The 13,218-nt window shown below is 48.1% G+C and overlaps 1 protein-coding gene across 1 annotated transcript in view; it reads left to right on the top strand.

Moving 5' to 3' along the window:
• LOC140389104 (uncharacterized) overlaps window positions 1–13,218 on the top strand; it is a 152,717-nt gene that overhangs the window by 101,774 nt on the left and 37,725 nt on the right. The window contains exons 18-21 of the mRNA XM_072473263.1: window positions 1,119–1,154; window positions 3,190–3,207; window positions 4,601–4,636; window positions 5,320–5,346. Of these exons, the coding sequence (XP_072329364.1) occupies window positions 1,119–1,154; window positions 3,190–3,207; window positions 4,601–4,636; window positions 5,320–5,346 (117 nt within the window). The remainder of the gene's footprint in view (window positions 1–1,118; window positions 1,155–3,189; window positions 3,208–4,600; window positions 4,637–5,319; window positions 5,347–13,218) is intronic.

Here is a 13,218-nt window from a genome sequence, read left to right as displayed (position 1 = left end):
TGAAGTTATTGTGAAGCCCCTAGTCGCCACATTCTAGCGCCTGTTCGGGGAGGCTTGTACGGGAATCGAACCGTGCTGCTGGCCTGCCTTGGTCTGCTATGAAAAGCCAGCGATTTAGCCCAGTGTGCTAAACCAGCCCCTAATGTGTTTAATCCACGTTTGGTCCAAGGTTGTTGTTCAGTCAGTAGATTCAGTAGATTGACGATGGAAAAATTGCAACTGAAATTCGGTCAGCAAGATAGTTAAATCCAAGTGTCGTTTCATTCTGTTGCCGAGGAAACGTTTTGTCGCTTTGCTGATGCTCATGAGTATATTGAAGGAAGGTTGGCTGGGTAGCGGGATATAATTCACCCATCGTATTGTTCTGGCTTGTGTACATAAATTAAGTCGTGGATTTTCCAAATCGTCATTTGAACCACAGTGGTTAATGCCACGCTGCAACATTTTGCCTGAGGGCACGGTGAGTTGGGGGATATAAGGCTTCAGGTCGAGAGCGAGAATGATCGATTTCTGCATGTCCTTTACTTCAGTCTTTCCTTGATAACATGTGGAGGAAAGAGTTTTAGCTGAAGATTGGAATCTGCGGTGCTGGGATCACTGGACGAGACTACGACCAATGAGCCGCGATGTCCTCCTGCCTGAAGATGTGAAATTGTTTCAGTCGTTTGTGGTGTTGTTAGCAACACCTTCACTGTTGAGTATTAGGATATTTGTGGTGCTTAATTCTACAGATCTCTTCATTCCGAGATGTGGCAGGATATTAAAGATTGCATTTGATACCCGATTCATTCATCTTTGTGTATATTTTCTCTGGCTATCAAACGATGCTTTTCCGTTTCACGGAATCTTATGTTGTTTCTTCGCCAGGCTTACTTAGCATTGCTGAATGCAGAAACCAATGTATTGATTGCAATATCCTTCTCAGATCGAACAGGTTTGTCCTTGGTGCACTGTACTCAGACTGCACTGAAAAGTAGTGACTAGTTTACGGAAAACACAATTAAAAGAAAAATCATGAAGGAAAAATATTACTGCAAAGTCTGATAAGTGGAAGAAAAATCACTAATATGGACTGGAGTTATAATTTTGCTGAAACATTCCTCCGATTTTCCTTCCAGACTTGGATAAAATGAAAAAGGATTGCGAGGCCATGGGTGAGAAAAAACAACGAAATTTAGAATAAACTAATTACTCAGGGTAAAGAATCTACAATCATTGAAAATAAACTGCATTTTGCCTAGACGTAGACGTCGCTTTAATTGTATTGATCGACGAATTTGACAATTTCGTGAATGTATTATTAGGAACTGAGTACCTTAGTATGAACATCTAAATTTAAAGTTGTCTCAGGAATTTATTTTTGTGATTCAGTTGTGTACAATCCAATAATTTACATGAAGGGTCTGTGTATATTGCAGCACATTGACTGACGATTCAAAGGACATGGGAAACTAAGCTGGTACTAATACAAAACGAGTCAAGCTTCATAGGTAAATTAACTGCGTGGCCAAACATTTGGAATATTACAAAGTGTGGGGCAGGGAATCCCCACTCAATTATCCACTCAATTAGGAAGAGAATAAAACAAATAAATATTTAAATAGAGACAGGCAACAGAAGGCTGCCGCACAGAGGATCCAAGTCTTTGCATCTGAAACACAAATTGACACTTCAGCTCATTACGGAAGGAAATGTGATACTGGCCTATATTGCAAGGGTACTAGAGAACAAACCTCATAACGTTTTCTGCTCTGTTTAGTGCAAAGTATAGAGAACATCGAGAGCATTGCGTAGAGATGTAGTTTGCTTATTTAGGGCAGGACATACTTACACTGAGATAGTAAGGGACGCTTTCACTACTTGGTTTATGAATTGAAGCTGGAGCCCTATGGAACTGGTTGTTGGCTGCATCTATTCTCACTGGAGTAAGCAAGAATGAAAGAATTTCTTTGTAAAATATATAAGCTTATGAAAGAGGCTTCAAGGAGAGTTGCTGAAAGAATGTTTATAGTACTTGTAGAAATCGATGGCATGGATTCAGAATAAGGGGCTGCGTTTAAAAAACAGTAGATAGGACAACAATGCATCTATTTGCAGAATTCATTCCCTCGGATCCACACCCGTTCTATGGCGCCCGTGACTGTCTATACTTCAAAATGTTGCCCTCGATTTCTCGATATAAATTAACGGTTCTTTCGCTGATACTTTCCAATGCCAAAATGATGCTTCATTTTCCGCTCAGTTTTATTACAAAACCTTTGCTCTTCCAATCCTGACCATGGCAACAATATTATACATTATTGTTGCCTGAAAACCTGAAAACCCATGATTATTCTTTCCTCTTCTCATCATGAAGTCAGTTGGTATGCCGCTTCACTTTGTTCGGCTTCTTAAATTTCAGTTGCTCGTTCGAGTGTGATAGATTTTGCACCCTTCAATTTGAGGTTCTTCGATATTAATCAGTCATTACGACATGTACGGAGCGTCTCTTGATCGGAAAGCCCATGCATGTTTATTAATCCCATTCATTATAAAATTGATTTAGTATGGGTTTTATGGCGCGTCCCCACTATTTACCCTTTCCATCTATTGAAGATTAACTGAACTCTCTCATGACTGAATATGTGGCGAATTAGACAGAAATCTTTCAGATCGGGTAGATAGATTAGTAGGCCCAAATCTGTGGAGTTGAAGCTCACGTAGAGAATATAGATAAGTTGTGAAAGAAAGGAATAAAGAAGTTCGCTACAGAATGATAAATATACCAATCAGCAATGGTGAAAACTGGAGAAAAAACGAGAAGCCAAAATAAAATGATGAGAAGGAATTTAACTCTCAGTATTTCATGAATGTTGTGATTCTGCAACGCAGAGTTGACAATTGTGATGAATCATTTCCGAAACACAAGACCATGATAGGCGGATGTTTGAACGAAGGGAGGGTTAATGTTAAGGGGATATGTGGGGAATTGTTATCGATGCCAATGTCCTATTGAACGACAGGGACAATTCAAAGTTCATATTTATATTGATTATATTCTTATATTTTCATTTCAAACCTTCAAAATTGAAGTTCGTCTGAAGTCCGGACTCATTAACAGCCCGCCAAAGCGATGGTATATAGATTCTCGTTCGACTTGGAGGTTCTTTAATGTTGTCATTATTATTTTGCTCTTTAATAAACAAACAGAAATCCAAAAGGACAAAGGTAAATTCAAAGTAAAATTATCTGTGTTCAAACTAGCTGTGTGTCTTATCAACTACAGAGCATGGTACGAGGGAGATCATGTCTCACTAATTTAATTGATTTTTTTTGAGGAGGTGACAAAAATTGTTGAAGAAGGAAGGGCTGTGGATGTTATCTACATGGACTTTAGTAAAACATTCGATATGGTCCTTCATGGCAGGCTGGTGCAAACGACTAAATCACGTGGGTCAGGGGTGAACTAGCTGGATGGATACAGAACTGGCTTAGCCATGGAAGACCGAGGGTAGCAGTGGAAGTGTGTTTTTCCGAATGGAGGTCTGTAACTAGCGGTACTGGGACTTCTGCTGTTCGTAATACATATATGAATGACTTGGAATATAACATAGCTGGTCTGGTAAGCAGCTTTGTGGATGATAATAAGTTTGCAGAGTTGCAGATAGTGATGAAGATTGTCAGTGAATAAAACAGAATACAGATCGACTAAAACATTGGGCAGAGAAATGGCAGATGGAATTTATTACGAATGCGAGGTGATGCATTTTGGTAAATATAATTCAGATGGGCGTTATAAAATTAATGACAGAACGATTAAGTGTATTGAGATACAGAAAGATCTCGGCGTGCGGGTCTACAGATCCTTAAAAGTGGCAGCACAGGGATACTAGCTATGAGGAGAGATTGAATTAACCGGGATTTTTCTCCCTGGAGAGACGGAGGCGGAGGGGCGACCTGATAGAAGTTTATTAAATTATCAGGGGTATAGATAGGGTGAACAGTTGGAGGCTTTTTCCCAGGGCGGAGTTGAAAATTACAAGTGGGCACAAGTTCAAAGTGAGGGGGGGGGGGGGGGGCGGCGGCGGACGTTTTTTACACAGAGGGTGGTGATGGTCTGGAATGTACTGTCAAGTGAGGTGGTTGAGGCAGATACGTTAGCGACTTTTAAGACTTATCTGGATAGGCACATGAACATATGGGATACAGAAGGATATAGGCGGTTGGTCTAGATAGGAAACGTGATCGGCGCAGGCTTGGAGGGCCGAAGCGCCTGTTCGTGTGCAGTATTGCTCTTTGTTCTTTGTATGTCAATCGTTTTGGCAAGTGTACCAGCATTAGATCCATCATAATTTACAGTGTTCTTACAAATTCGGATTATGCATTCGACGGAGAATTAAAATTGCCTTGCTTATTTCGAAAACTTGAAACTGTTTTACAATATTCTGAATGTGCAACATAATTTCCTTACTCTATCTATGCATATCTCCCTCTCTCTTTCTTAAACGATATGCGACTATCTAAGTCTTTTGTAGAAAAATACACAAGTGTCACGTCGATTGACTTAGAACATTGTATTTGCTTGAATGTGAAATATTGAGGTTTTGCTTCTGTTTCTCAGACATTGATCTACTGAAGGACAGTCTAAAAGTTTCGGGTAATTTTTAGTTAAAAACTTTTGTTCTTCCACCACCAATTTCTAATGTAACACAAAAGACAAGTCACTGCAGCTCACCAACATGTGTTCGACTGATTATTGTAGTGCACAATTGTGTGTGAGTTACATTATTTTCAATACGGCATTGTTGATCTATAACAATTGCTGACGGAAGGATACAGTGCAAATTTACCAGCGATCCTCTCGGAAATATTATCTGCGGAACACTGGAAACGAGGAGTATGGCATTTCATTAAAACTAGTCAATGAGCCTTTGAACAATTACATGCGAATTGAGCAATACACGGGTTGATTATCAAACTGCCAGTGTTGTTCACGTTCATGGTTAAAGCACATTAAGGAGTCTTACAGCACCAGGTTAAAGTCCAATAGGTTTGTTTCTAATCACTAACTTTCGAAGCACAGCTCCTTCCTCAGGTGAATGAGGAAGGAGCTCTGCTCCGAAAGCTAGTGATTCGAAACAAACCTGTTGAACTTTAACCTGGTGTTGTAAGACTTCTTAATGTGCTCACCCGAGTCCAACGCCGGCATTTCCACATCATGATTAAAGCAGTTTAATACGTTTTTTTTCCTCCGATTTTTTGTAACCATTTATTTCATGCCTCGCCGAGTACATGCTCCACTGTTAACCTACTGCAATGCATTTTTGCATTCCTACACAGAGGAAGCAACCAAACAGAAAGAAAAGGGTAACGACATCTGCACTTAACGAACCTATTTAGAATGTTGGGCATCTTCGGCAAATAAATATTATGACAAATACTATGCGGCTTCCAAATAGTGATCTTGTTCAGATAGTTAACAATTAGGATTTCGCACGTAGGATGTACCCGCTGTAATATCCATAAGCCATAAGACATAGGAACGGAAGTAAGGCCATTCGGCCCATCGATTCCACTCCACCATTCAATTTTATTTGCTTGAATGTGAAATATTTCACTGATTTCAACTCCAGTGACCCGCTCTCTCTCCATAGCCCTTAATTCCTCGAGAAATCAAGAATTTATCAACTTCTGTCTTAACGACACTCAACGTCCCGGCCTCCACCGCCCTCTGTGGCAATGAATTCCACAGACCCACCACTCTGGCTGAAGAAATTTCTCCTCATCTCTGTTCTAAAATGACTCCCTTTTATTCTAAGGCTGTGCCCCCGGGTCCTTGTCTCCCCTGCTAATGGAAACAACTTCCCTACGTCCACCCTATCTAAGCCATTCATTATCTTGTAAGTTTCTATTAGATCTCCCCTCAGCCTCCTAAACTCCAATGAATATAATCCCAGGATCCTCAGACGTTCATCGTATGTTCGGCCTACCATTCCTGGGATCATCCGTGTAAATCTCCGCTGGACCCGCTCCAGTGCCAGTATGTACTTCCTGAGCTGTGGGTCCCAAAATTGCTCACAGTATTCTAAATGGGGCCTAACTAATGCTTTATAACGCTTCAGAAGTACATCCCTGCTTTTATATTCCTAGCCTCTTGAGATAAATGACAACATTGCATTTGCTTCCTTAATTACGGACTCAACCTGCCAAGTTTATCTTTAGAGAATCCTGGACTAGGACTCCCAAGTCCCTTTGCACTTCAGCATTATGAATTTTGTCACCGTTTAGAAAATAGTCCATGCCTCTATTCTTTTTTCCAAAGTGCAAGGCCTCGCACTTGCCCGCGTTGAATTTCATCAGCCATTTCTTGGACCACTCTCCTAAACTGTCTAAATCTTTCTGCAGCCTCTCCACCTCCTCCATACTACCTGCCCCTCCACCTATCTTTGTATCAACGGCAAACTTAGCCAGCATGCCCCCAGTCCCGTCATCTAGATCGTTAATATATAAATAGAACACCTGTGGCCCCAACACTGAACCCTGCGGGACACCACTCGTCACCGGTTGCCATTCCGAAAAAGAACCTATTATCCCAACTCTCTGCCTTCTGCTGACAGTAACTTCTGGATCCCAGTTACTGTGTGCATATAGCTACTGCAATATTGCTGACAGTTTAAGGTCGGAGCAATCGAGAACGCTCCCCGTCTGGTTGCAGTTGCCATCATAAAATGTAAGCCAGTTCTTCTATCTCTCTTTGTGTCACATATTGGTATCATATATTCAGTCAGCATCTCACTCGCTGCCACTTTCTAGGTCCCTTATATTTCTACAGCCTGAAAACTAATGCTGGACATTGACCATATTTAAACCTTTCTCAAAAATGATGACTCTGTCAATAATGTAAGCTATTTTTGACCCAATGTTGCATTTACCTTATTGTTTATCATCTGTGAAATATTAACAATAAAAACTGATTGAGGCAATGCACCGAACCAGGATTTAATTTTTGTGGCTTCCTGTCACAAACGGTTGAATATAACTGATTTTCGTTTCATCACGACGTCTGTAACGAATTTAATTACCATATTATTCTTTTGATTGAATACTAGTGTCAATATTTGTGAACTATATTTTAATTTCAGCTCTCCCCATTGATCTTTTTAAAATATCAGCCTTTTCATTGCCTGTGACTGTTATGGGCAAGGGTTGAGAAAACTCCGATGTGTATAATGGAGTTCACGTGACCCACGACTTTTATTGGACTTTGGTTGTGGGGAGCCCACTTTATATGTGTGATGCAACAGAGGTCACAAATAGTCTTAAAACAAAACAATGTTCATTCTATGATCCCAGTTAACATTCTATGAACACACAGATAACATCTTATTAACTACCAACACACGTAACCCCACATATACAATACAAGTAACCTCACAGATACAATACTATATAGGTAACCCTTAATATCTCCAAGCAACATCCATATATTAACCCCTTTTCAAAGAAAGTCAGCACGTTTAAGTTCTCTACAGAAGCAGGTGTTACTTTAAAATCCTCAAATGAGCTGAGCACATTCTGTAACTTGCAGAGAGATCCATACACATCTGTTGCTTTCACTGCAGCTCTGCACCTCTGAAAAATAAACCCGAAACACAGACACACACCAGCTTTTCTCTCAAAGCGAAAGTAAAAAGGCGGCGCCCAAAACCCAGCTCCACCCAGACTCTGACATCACTGCAGGTATTTGATAAACGCCCATTTCTTAAACGTACACGCACTACAGCTATTTGATATACACCCATTTCTTACAGGTACTCGCACACGCCAGTGACTGATAAATCCCCACGATTTCTGGGCTACATTGATAGGGAGAGATATTCATGTGGTAATTTTAAATTGTACGTTAGTGAAACGAACAAAATAAGCTCAAAAAGAGTCTTGAAAATTATAAAAAAAGGATAACAGAAGAACGCCTTTAACCATTCCTAACTTGATTTTCATTGCAAAAGCTAAATACACTTTTCAAATGATTGGCTGAAAAAACAAGAGGGTGAAAATATATATTCGTGTTCATATTTGCATGCTGGATTTTCAGTGAATATTTGCAAATAGATCCCAGAGTGGTGCTACTTTTTATTGCAGTAACCTGCACAGTAACGCTGAGGTGCCCAAATCTGTTTTTCGGAGTATTATTTTTAGTAGCCACGCTGAGCTGCTTGGGCTGATTCGTGACATTGTTATTTAGAATGCCATTCCATCTGTGTATTCCATGATCATGATTTAAGGTTAAATCTGAGCTAGATGTTCCAAATAGATCGTTTATGAAGACACATAACTTTATTGTCTAAACTCTGTCGAAGAAGTAGGTGTGAAGCAGACATGAAAAGGATGCGAACCGATACAGATAGGTTGAGTGACTGGGCATGAAATGTGGTATAGTCGGAATAACATGTGAAAATATTAAATTGATAACTTTCTCAAGAGGAGTAGAAAGAAATAGAGGGGGGGGGGGGGCTGCTATTTCGAGCCCTTTCACTCGGTCCGTGAGAGAATCATGCGGGCTCAAATCTCGGTGACATTCCAAATAACATTCTCTCCATTGCGGTTAGCTTTCAAAATCGTCCATTCCTCCGTTCAGTAGAGCGTTGCGCCATTATCGAGCACTCGCTACAGATCTCTCCCCTCCCCTTCACCCATCACGTATCTTTAACCCGGCTCTGGGGTGAAGTCATGTCGTCGTCATTCACACTAAGACTGGACTGACACGAGGCAGTCGAGGTGATACCTCCTTCGCATCAGAGGTAAGGATAGCCACTGGGAGGGGGGGGGGGGGGGGTAGATGGATATGCAAGCCGGATAGTGCCCAAGGACTATCAGCTGCCCCAGCAACAGATTGGCACTGTTTGGTGGGCGCTGCCATACTGACAGTGCCAATGTCAGTGCCAACCATTGCTGGGGCAGAGGCAAGGCAGGATCATTGTGGGAACAGCCTTGGAGGAGTGGGTCGGATGGGGGGAGGGTTGGAGCTGCTGTCACTGTCGTCGGGTAGTGATTTGGCGGGGGTGGTGGAGCTACCTGCGTTGACTCGGGATGGTGGAGGTGGAGCTACCGAGGTTAACTTTGAGAGTTCTGGTGGGGCCTGCTGCAGATGGCTGTCGGAGGTGGTGGGGGTATCTGCTGGCAATCCATGTGAGTGTTGTTGCTCCGAGTTTGGGGCTGTGTCTGGAGGATCCATGGCGTTTAATGTGGGAAAAATTGGCGAGGCCCCAGCACCCATCCCCTGACTGGTGGGGGGCTAGCAACGCGCCTCGTAAAATCACGGTCTTCCCTATTTAAAGGCATGGAGAATTGCCGCGTCCGTGGACCCTACCTGCCAGGTTGTGGACCCCACCTGCCAGATTCTGCCACCCGGACACCCCCGCGCTCTCCCCGGGCCACCCACCAAGCCCTCGCCCCGAAGGACTCCCGCCAGCAGCGCGGCTCCCGCCCGTCTGTGGCGGCGATGGACACAGTCCACAACTACTACGCCAGGTTCCTGACCGTTCAGGCCACGGGGTGGATTCACGCAAAACGGGGCTCTGTTGACGTGAAAACCGTGGAGTTTCACAACGGCGTTATCACGCCCCAAGGTAGAGCAATGCAACAAGGGCTAGCATGGCAGCATCTTGCAATGTCTGTCGGATCGGCCGGCGCTTCGCTGGTTCCGTTATTGACATGACGCTGCGGCTGACGATAAATATCCCCCCTCCCCACACACACACAGCGTCGCAGGCAAAATGGTGGTGCGAAGAGCAGTGCCATGATTTAGGGACGGAGAGCTCGAGACGCTTTTGGACGACTTGGCGTCCGTATCGGCATCATCAGCGATGACCGCAATGGGTAAACCCTGTCGCCCATCAAACAGCCCCGCAGCCGGTGGGGGTGGGGGGGGGGGGGGTGGGGGGGTGGAGGTGGGGGGGGGGGGGGGGGGAGTGTCCCTCGAATATGCCGGGGATGACTGATTGGGCCAACACAAACGAGTCATGCACACTGCGTAGATACCGGGCGCACAAGTGCAGGATACTCATCTGGTGGTCACGGACAACTTTGACGTTCATGGAGTGGTACCACCTTTGGCTGGTGAACAGCGGCCTGTTATCCACAGTTGGCCGCACGGCGAAATGCAGCCAATCAACTATCCCTGGACCCGGGGCATCCTGGCGAGGGCAGCGAACCCCGCTGTCCGGGCATCCTGGTGGAGCCAGTCCACAGGGAACTGGATGTCCAATCCTGCAAGGGCTCACATGCTGTCAGGGATAGCACGGATCCACCTGTGCACCAATGACTAGGAAATGCCAGACTGGTTCCCACACACTGACTGGAAAAACCCCGTTGCATAGAATTTCAGGGCGACCGTCACCTTGATGGGCGACAAGAGCGGATGTCCACCGCCACTCCCACGCGGTGCCAGGTGTGCAATCATATGTTAGATATGTCCGGCTGCCCCCGGCCTAATTCGCAGTCTCCTCCAACATGCGCGGTCTGGGAGTTCCTCAAACGACAAGTGGCACACACGGGGCCTCATCTGACGATCCTTGGGACCACCACCACCGTCTCCTCCTCCTCCTCCTCGTCTTGTTCCTCCTCCTCCTCGACCTGTCGGTCGGGCGCCCTCCGGCCTGAGCGGCTGCCATTTGCCCTTCTGCAGCCCGTTCCATTCCTGCCGCCTCCGCTTCCTTTTGAATCGCCTGTGCAGACGCTGCTGCAAGACTGCATGCAGGGAAGCGGCCCCGACACGATCGCCAACATCGCTCGGTGGTTGCCAAACAATATGATCTGCACGGGGTGAGGGCTAAAATGTCATCATGGCGCATGGACCCGTGCACAACCAGGTGCATGTGCAACATGGTGGCCCCCAATGGACACCGCTTACTGCAGCCACGCATGACCCCAGCACCGCCCCATCGCTGCTCCTGGCGCCAGTCCCTGCTTCCAGGTCCACCGTTTCATGGCATTGCCATCACTGGGGGCCGCCATCGGTGTGGCTCTACGTGTTCCTCCGGTGCTGGGTGAGTGGGGTGGCCGGGGAGGGAGGTGGCCGGAAGGAGGGCGGCATCCACCTTTACTGGCGTTGATCCTGCGTTCATGCAGCGCCCGGGTAGTTGGCCAAAAAGGTGGCCGCCATAATGGTGCTCCTTTCATGGGCACCGTCCTGTCATTGCGGAGGCTCCATGACTGCTCGGCCTGGCCCCAACATCCCCTCCCCACCCCCTCCCCTGGCATGCCCCTCACCCGCAGGAAGCATGGCCAGTGTCTGTCCCGGGAGCCCGCGATCCCCCACACCAACCTCATCTCCAGCCATATCCGCTACAGCCAGCACGCCGACTTCAAGAATTTTACTGGGTGGTTAGAACTACGCCATCGGGAAATCGGCCCATTCTGGCAGCAAAATCGCTGAGGATCCGGAGAATCGGTCGTCGGGGCACTTGAGACAATTCTCCGGCTAGCACGGCGGGTGCTGTGATTTCGTCGAGTTGGGGGGTGCGGAGAATTCGGAATCGGCGTGAAACCGGCGTCAAACCCGTTTTCGGCCTCGTAGCCGGGTCGAGATTCTCCGACCCCCGCCGGGTCAGAGAATGGCGTGAATCCCGCCCCCCCCCCGCCCCACCGCCGGTTGCCGAATTCTCCACCACCGGATATTCGGCGGGGGTGGGAATTGCGCCACGCCGGTTGGCGGCCCACATCCCGCGCTCCCCCCCCCCCCCCGCGATTCTCCGGCCCGGATGGGCCGACGTCCCGCCGCTAAAATGCCTGTCACGCCGTCGTAGATTAATGCACCTACCTTACCGGCGGACAAGGTGGCGTGGGCGGGCTCCGGTGTCCTGGGGGGAACGCGGAGCGATCTGGCCCCATGGGGGTGCCCCACAGTGGCCTGGCCCGCGATCGGGGCCCTCTGATCCGCGGGCGGGCCTGTGCTGTGGGGGAACTCTTTCCCTTCCACCTTCGCCATGTTCTCCACCATGGCGGAAGCAGAAGAGACTCCCTCCACTGCGCATGCACGGGAATGGCATCAGCGGCCGCAGATGCTCCCGCGCATGCGCCACCCGGAGATGTCATTTCCGCGCCAGCTGGCGTGGCACCAAAGGCCTTTTACGCCAGCTGGCGGGGCAGAAATTCGTCCGGCGCCGGCCTAGCCACGAAAGATTGGTGCTCGGCTCCCAAAGATGCTGAGCATTCCACACGTTTGGGGCGGCGCGATGCCCAACTGATTTGCGCCGTTTTGCCCCCCCCCCCCCCAATTCTCGAGCCGAACGGGCTTCGCGATTTCAACATGGTGGACGGGATTCTCCACTCCCACGCCGAAGTGGCCGCGCCATCGTGAACGCCATCGAGGTTCACAACGGTGCGGAACGGCCCCTGTCCCGACCGATTCAGGCCCTGACAATGGGCCAGTATCGGGGAAGCGTCATCTACACGCACCAGGCCTTGTCGCCCACGTAATAGCGTCGCCGCATAGATGACGCGGCCGGTGCCGCATAGCGGATGTCATCCGCACATGCGCGGGTTGGCCGGCGCCAACCCGCGCATGCGTGGTTGCCGTCTTATCTAAGTCCGCCCCGCAAGAAGATGTGGGACGGATCTTGCGGGGCCGCGGAAGGAAGATGCTCCCCCTTCAGAGAGGACGGCCTGGCGATCGGTGGGCACCGATCGCGGGCTACCCCACATTCCAGGTGAAGCCCGGTGCAGGATCCCCCCCCCCCTCGCCCCCCCCCCCCACAGGCCACGCCCCCAGCGTTCAGGCACCGCCCACGACTGCAGCGACCAGGTGTGGACGGTGCCGGGGGCAACCCACCGTTTTGGCCTGGCCGCTAGGGCCATCCGGGCCTCAGAATAGCGGGGGTGCCGAAGAATCGCCATTTTGGGTGTCTCCGGCGATTCTCCAGCCTGCGGCCCACGAAATTCGACCGGGCCGTTCCCGCCGCTTGGGAGAATCGCGGGAGGGCGTCGGACCAGCGTCCCCGGAAATCTTGGCGGCCCAGGCGATTCTCCCAACCGGCGTGGGAGTGGAGAATCGCGCCCGGTGTCTCGGAGAATCCTGCCACACATATCCCCGAGCAGTCGGGAAATCGGCTCATCAGGGCGGAGCATCGGGAGAGTGCCTTCAGATAACGTCCTTCGGCTGTCCCAATGCCGTGGTGACTGCTCCTCGGTGATGCCTTTTTGGAAGGGGTGGAGCATCCCAAAATAGCCACTGCCCCC

Source organism: Scyliorhinus torazame, chromosome 14 (genome assembly GCF_047496885.1).
Source record: "Scyliorhinus torazame isolate Kashiwa2021f chromosome 14, sScyTor2.1, whole genome shotgun sequence".
Taxonomy (NCBI): Eukaryota; Metazoa; Chordata; class Chondrichthyes; order Carcharhiniformes; family Scyliorhinidae; genus Scyliorhinus; species Scyliorhinus torazame.
The sequence above is the reverse complement of the archived record's forward strand: the minus strand, read 5'-3'. Positions and strand labels throughout refer to the sequence as shown.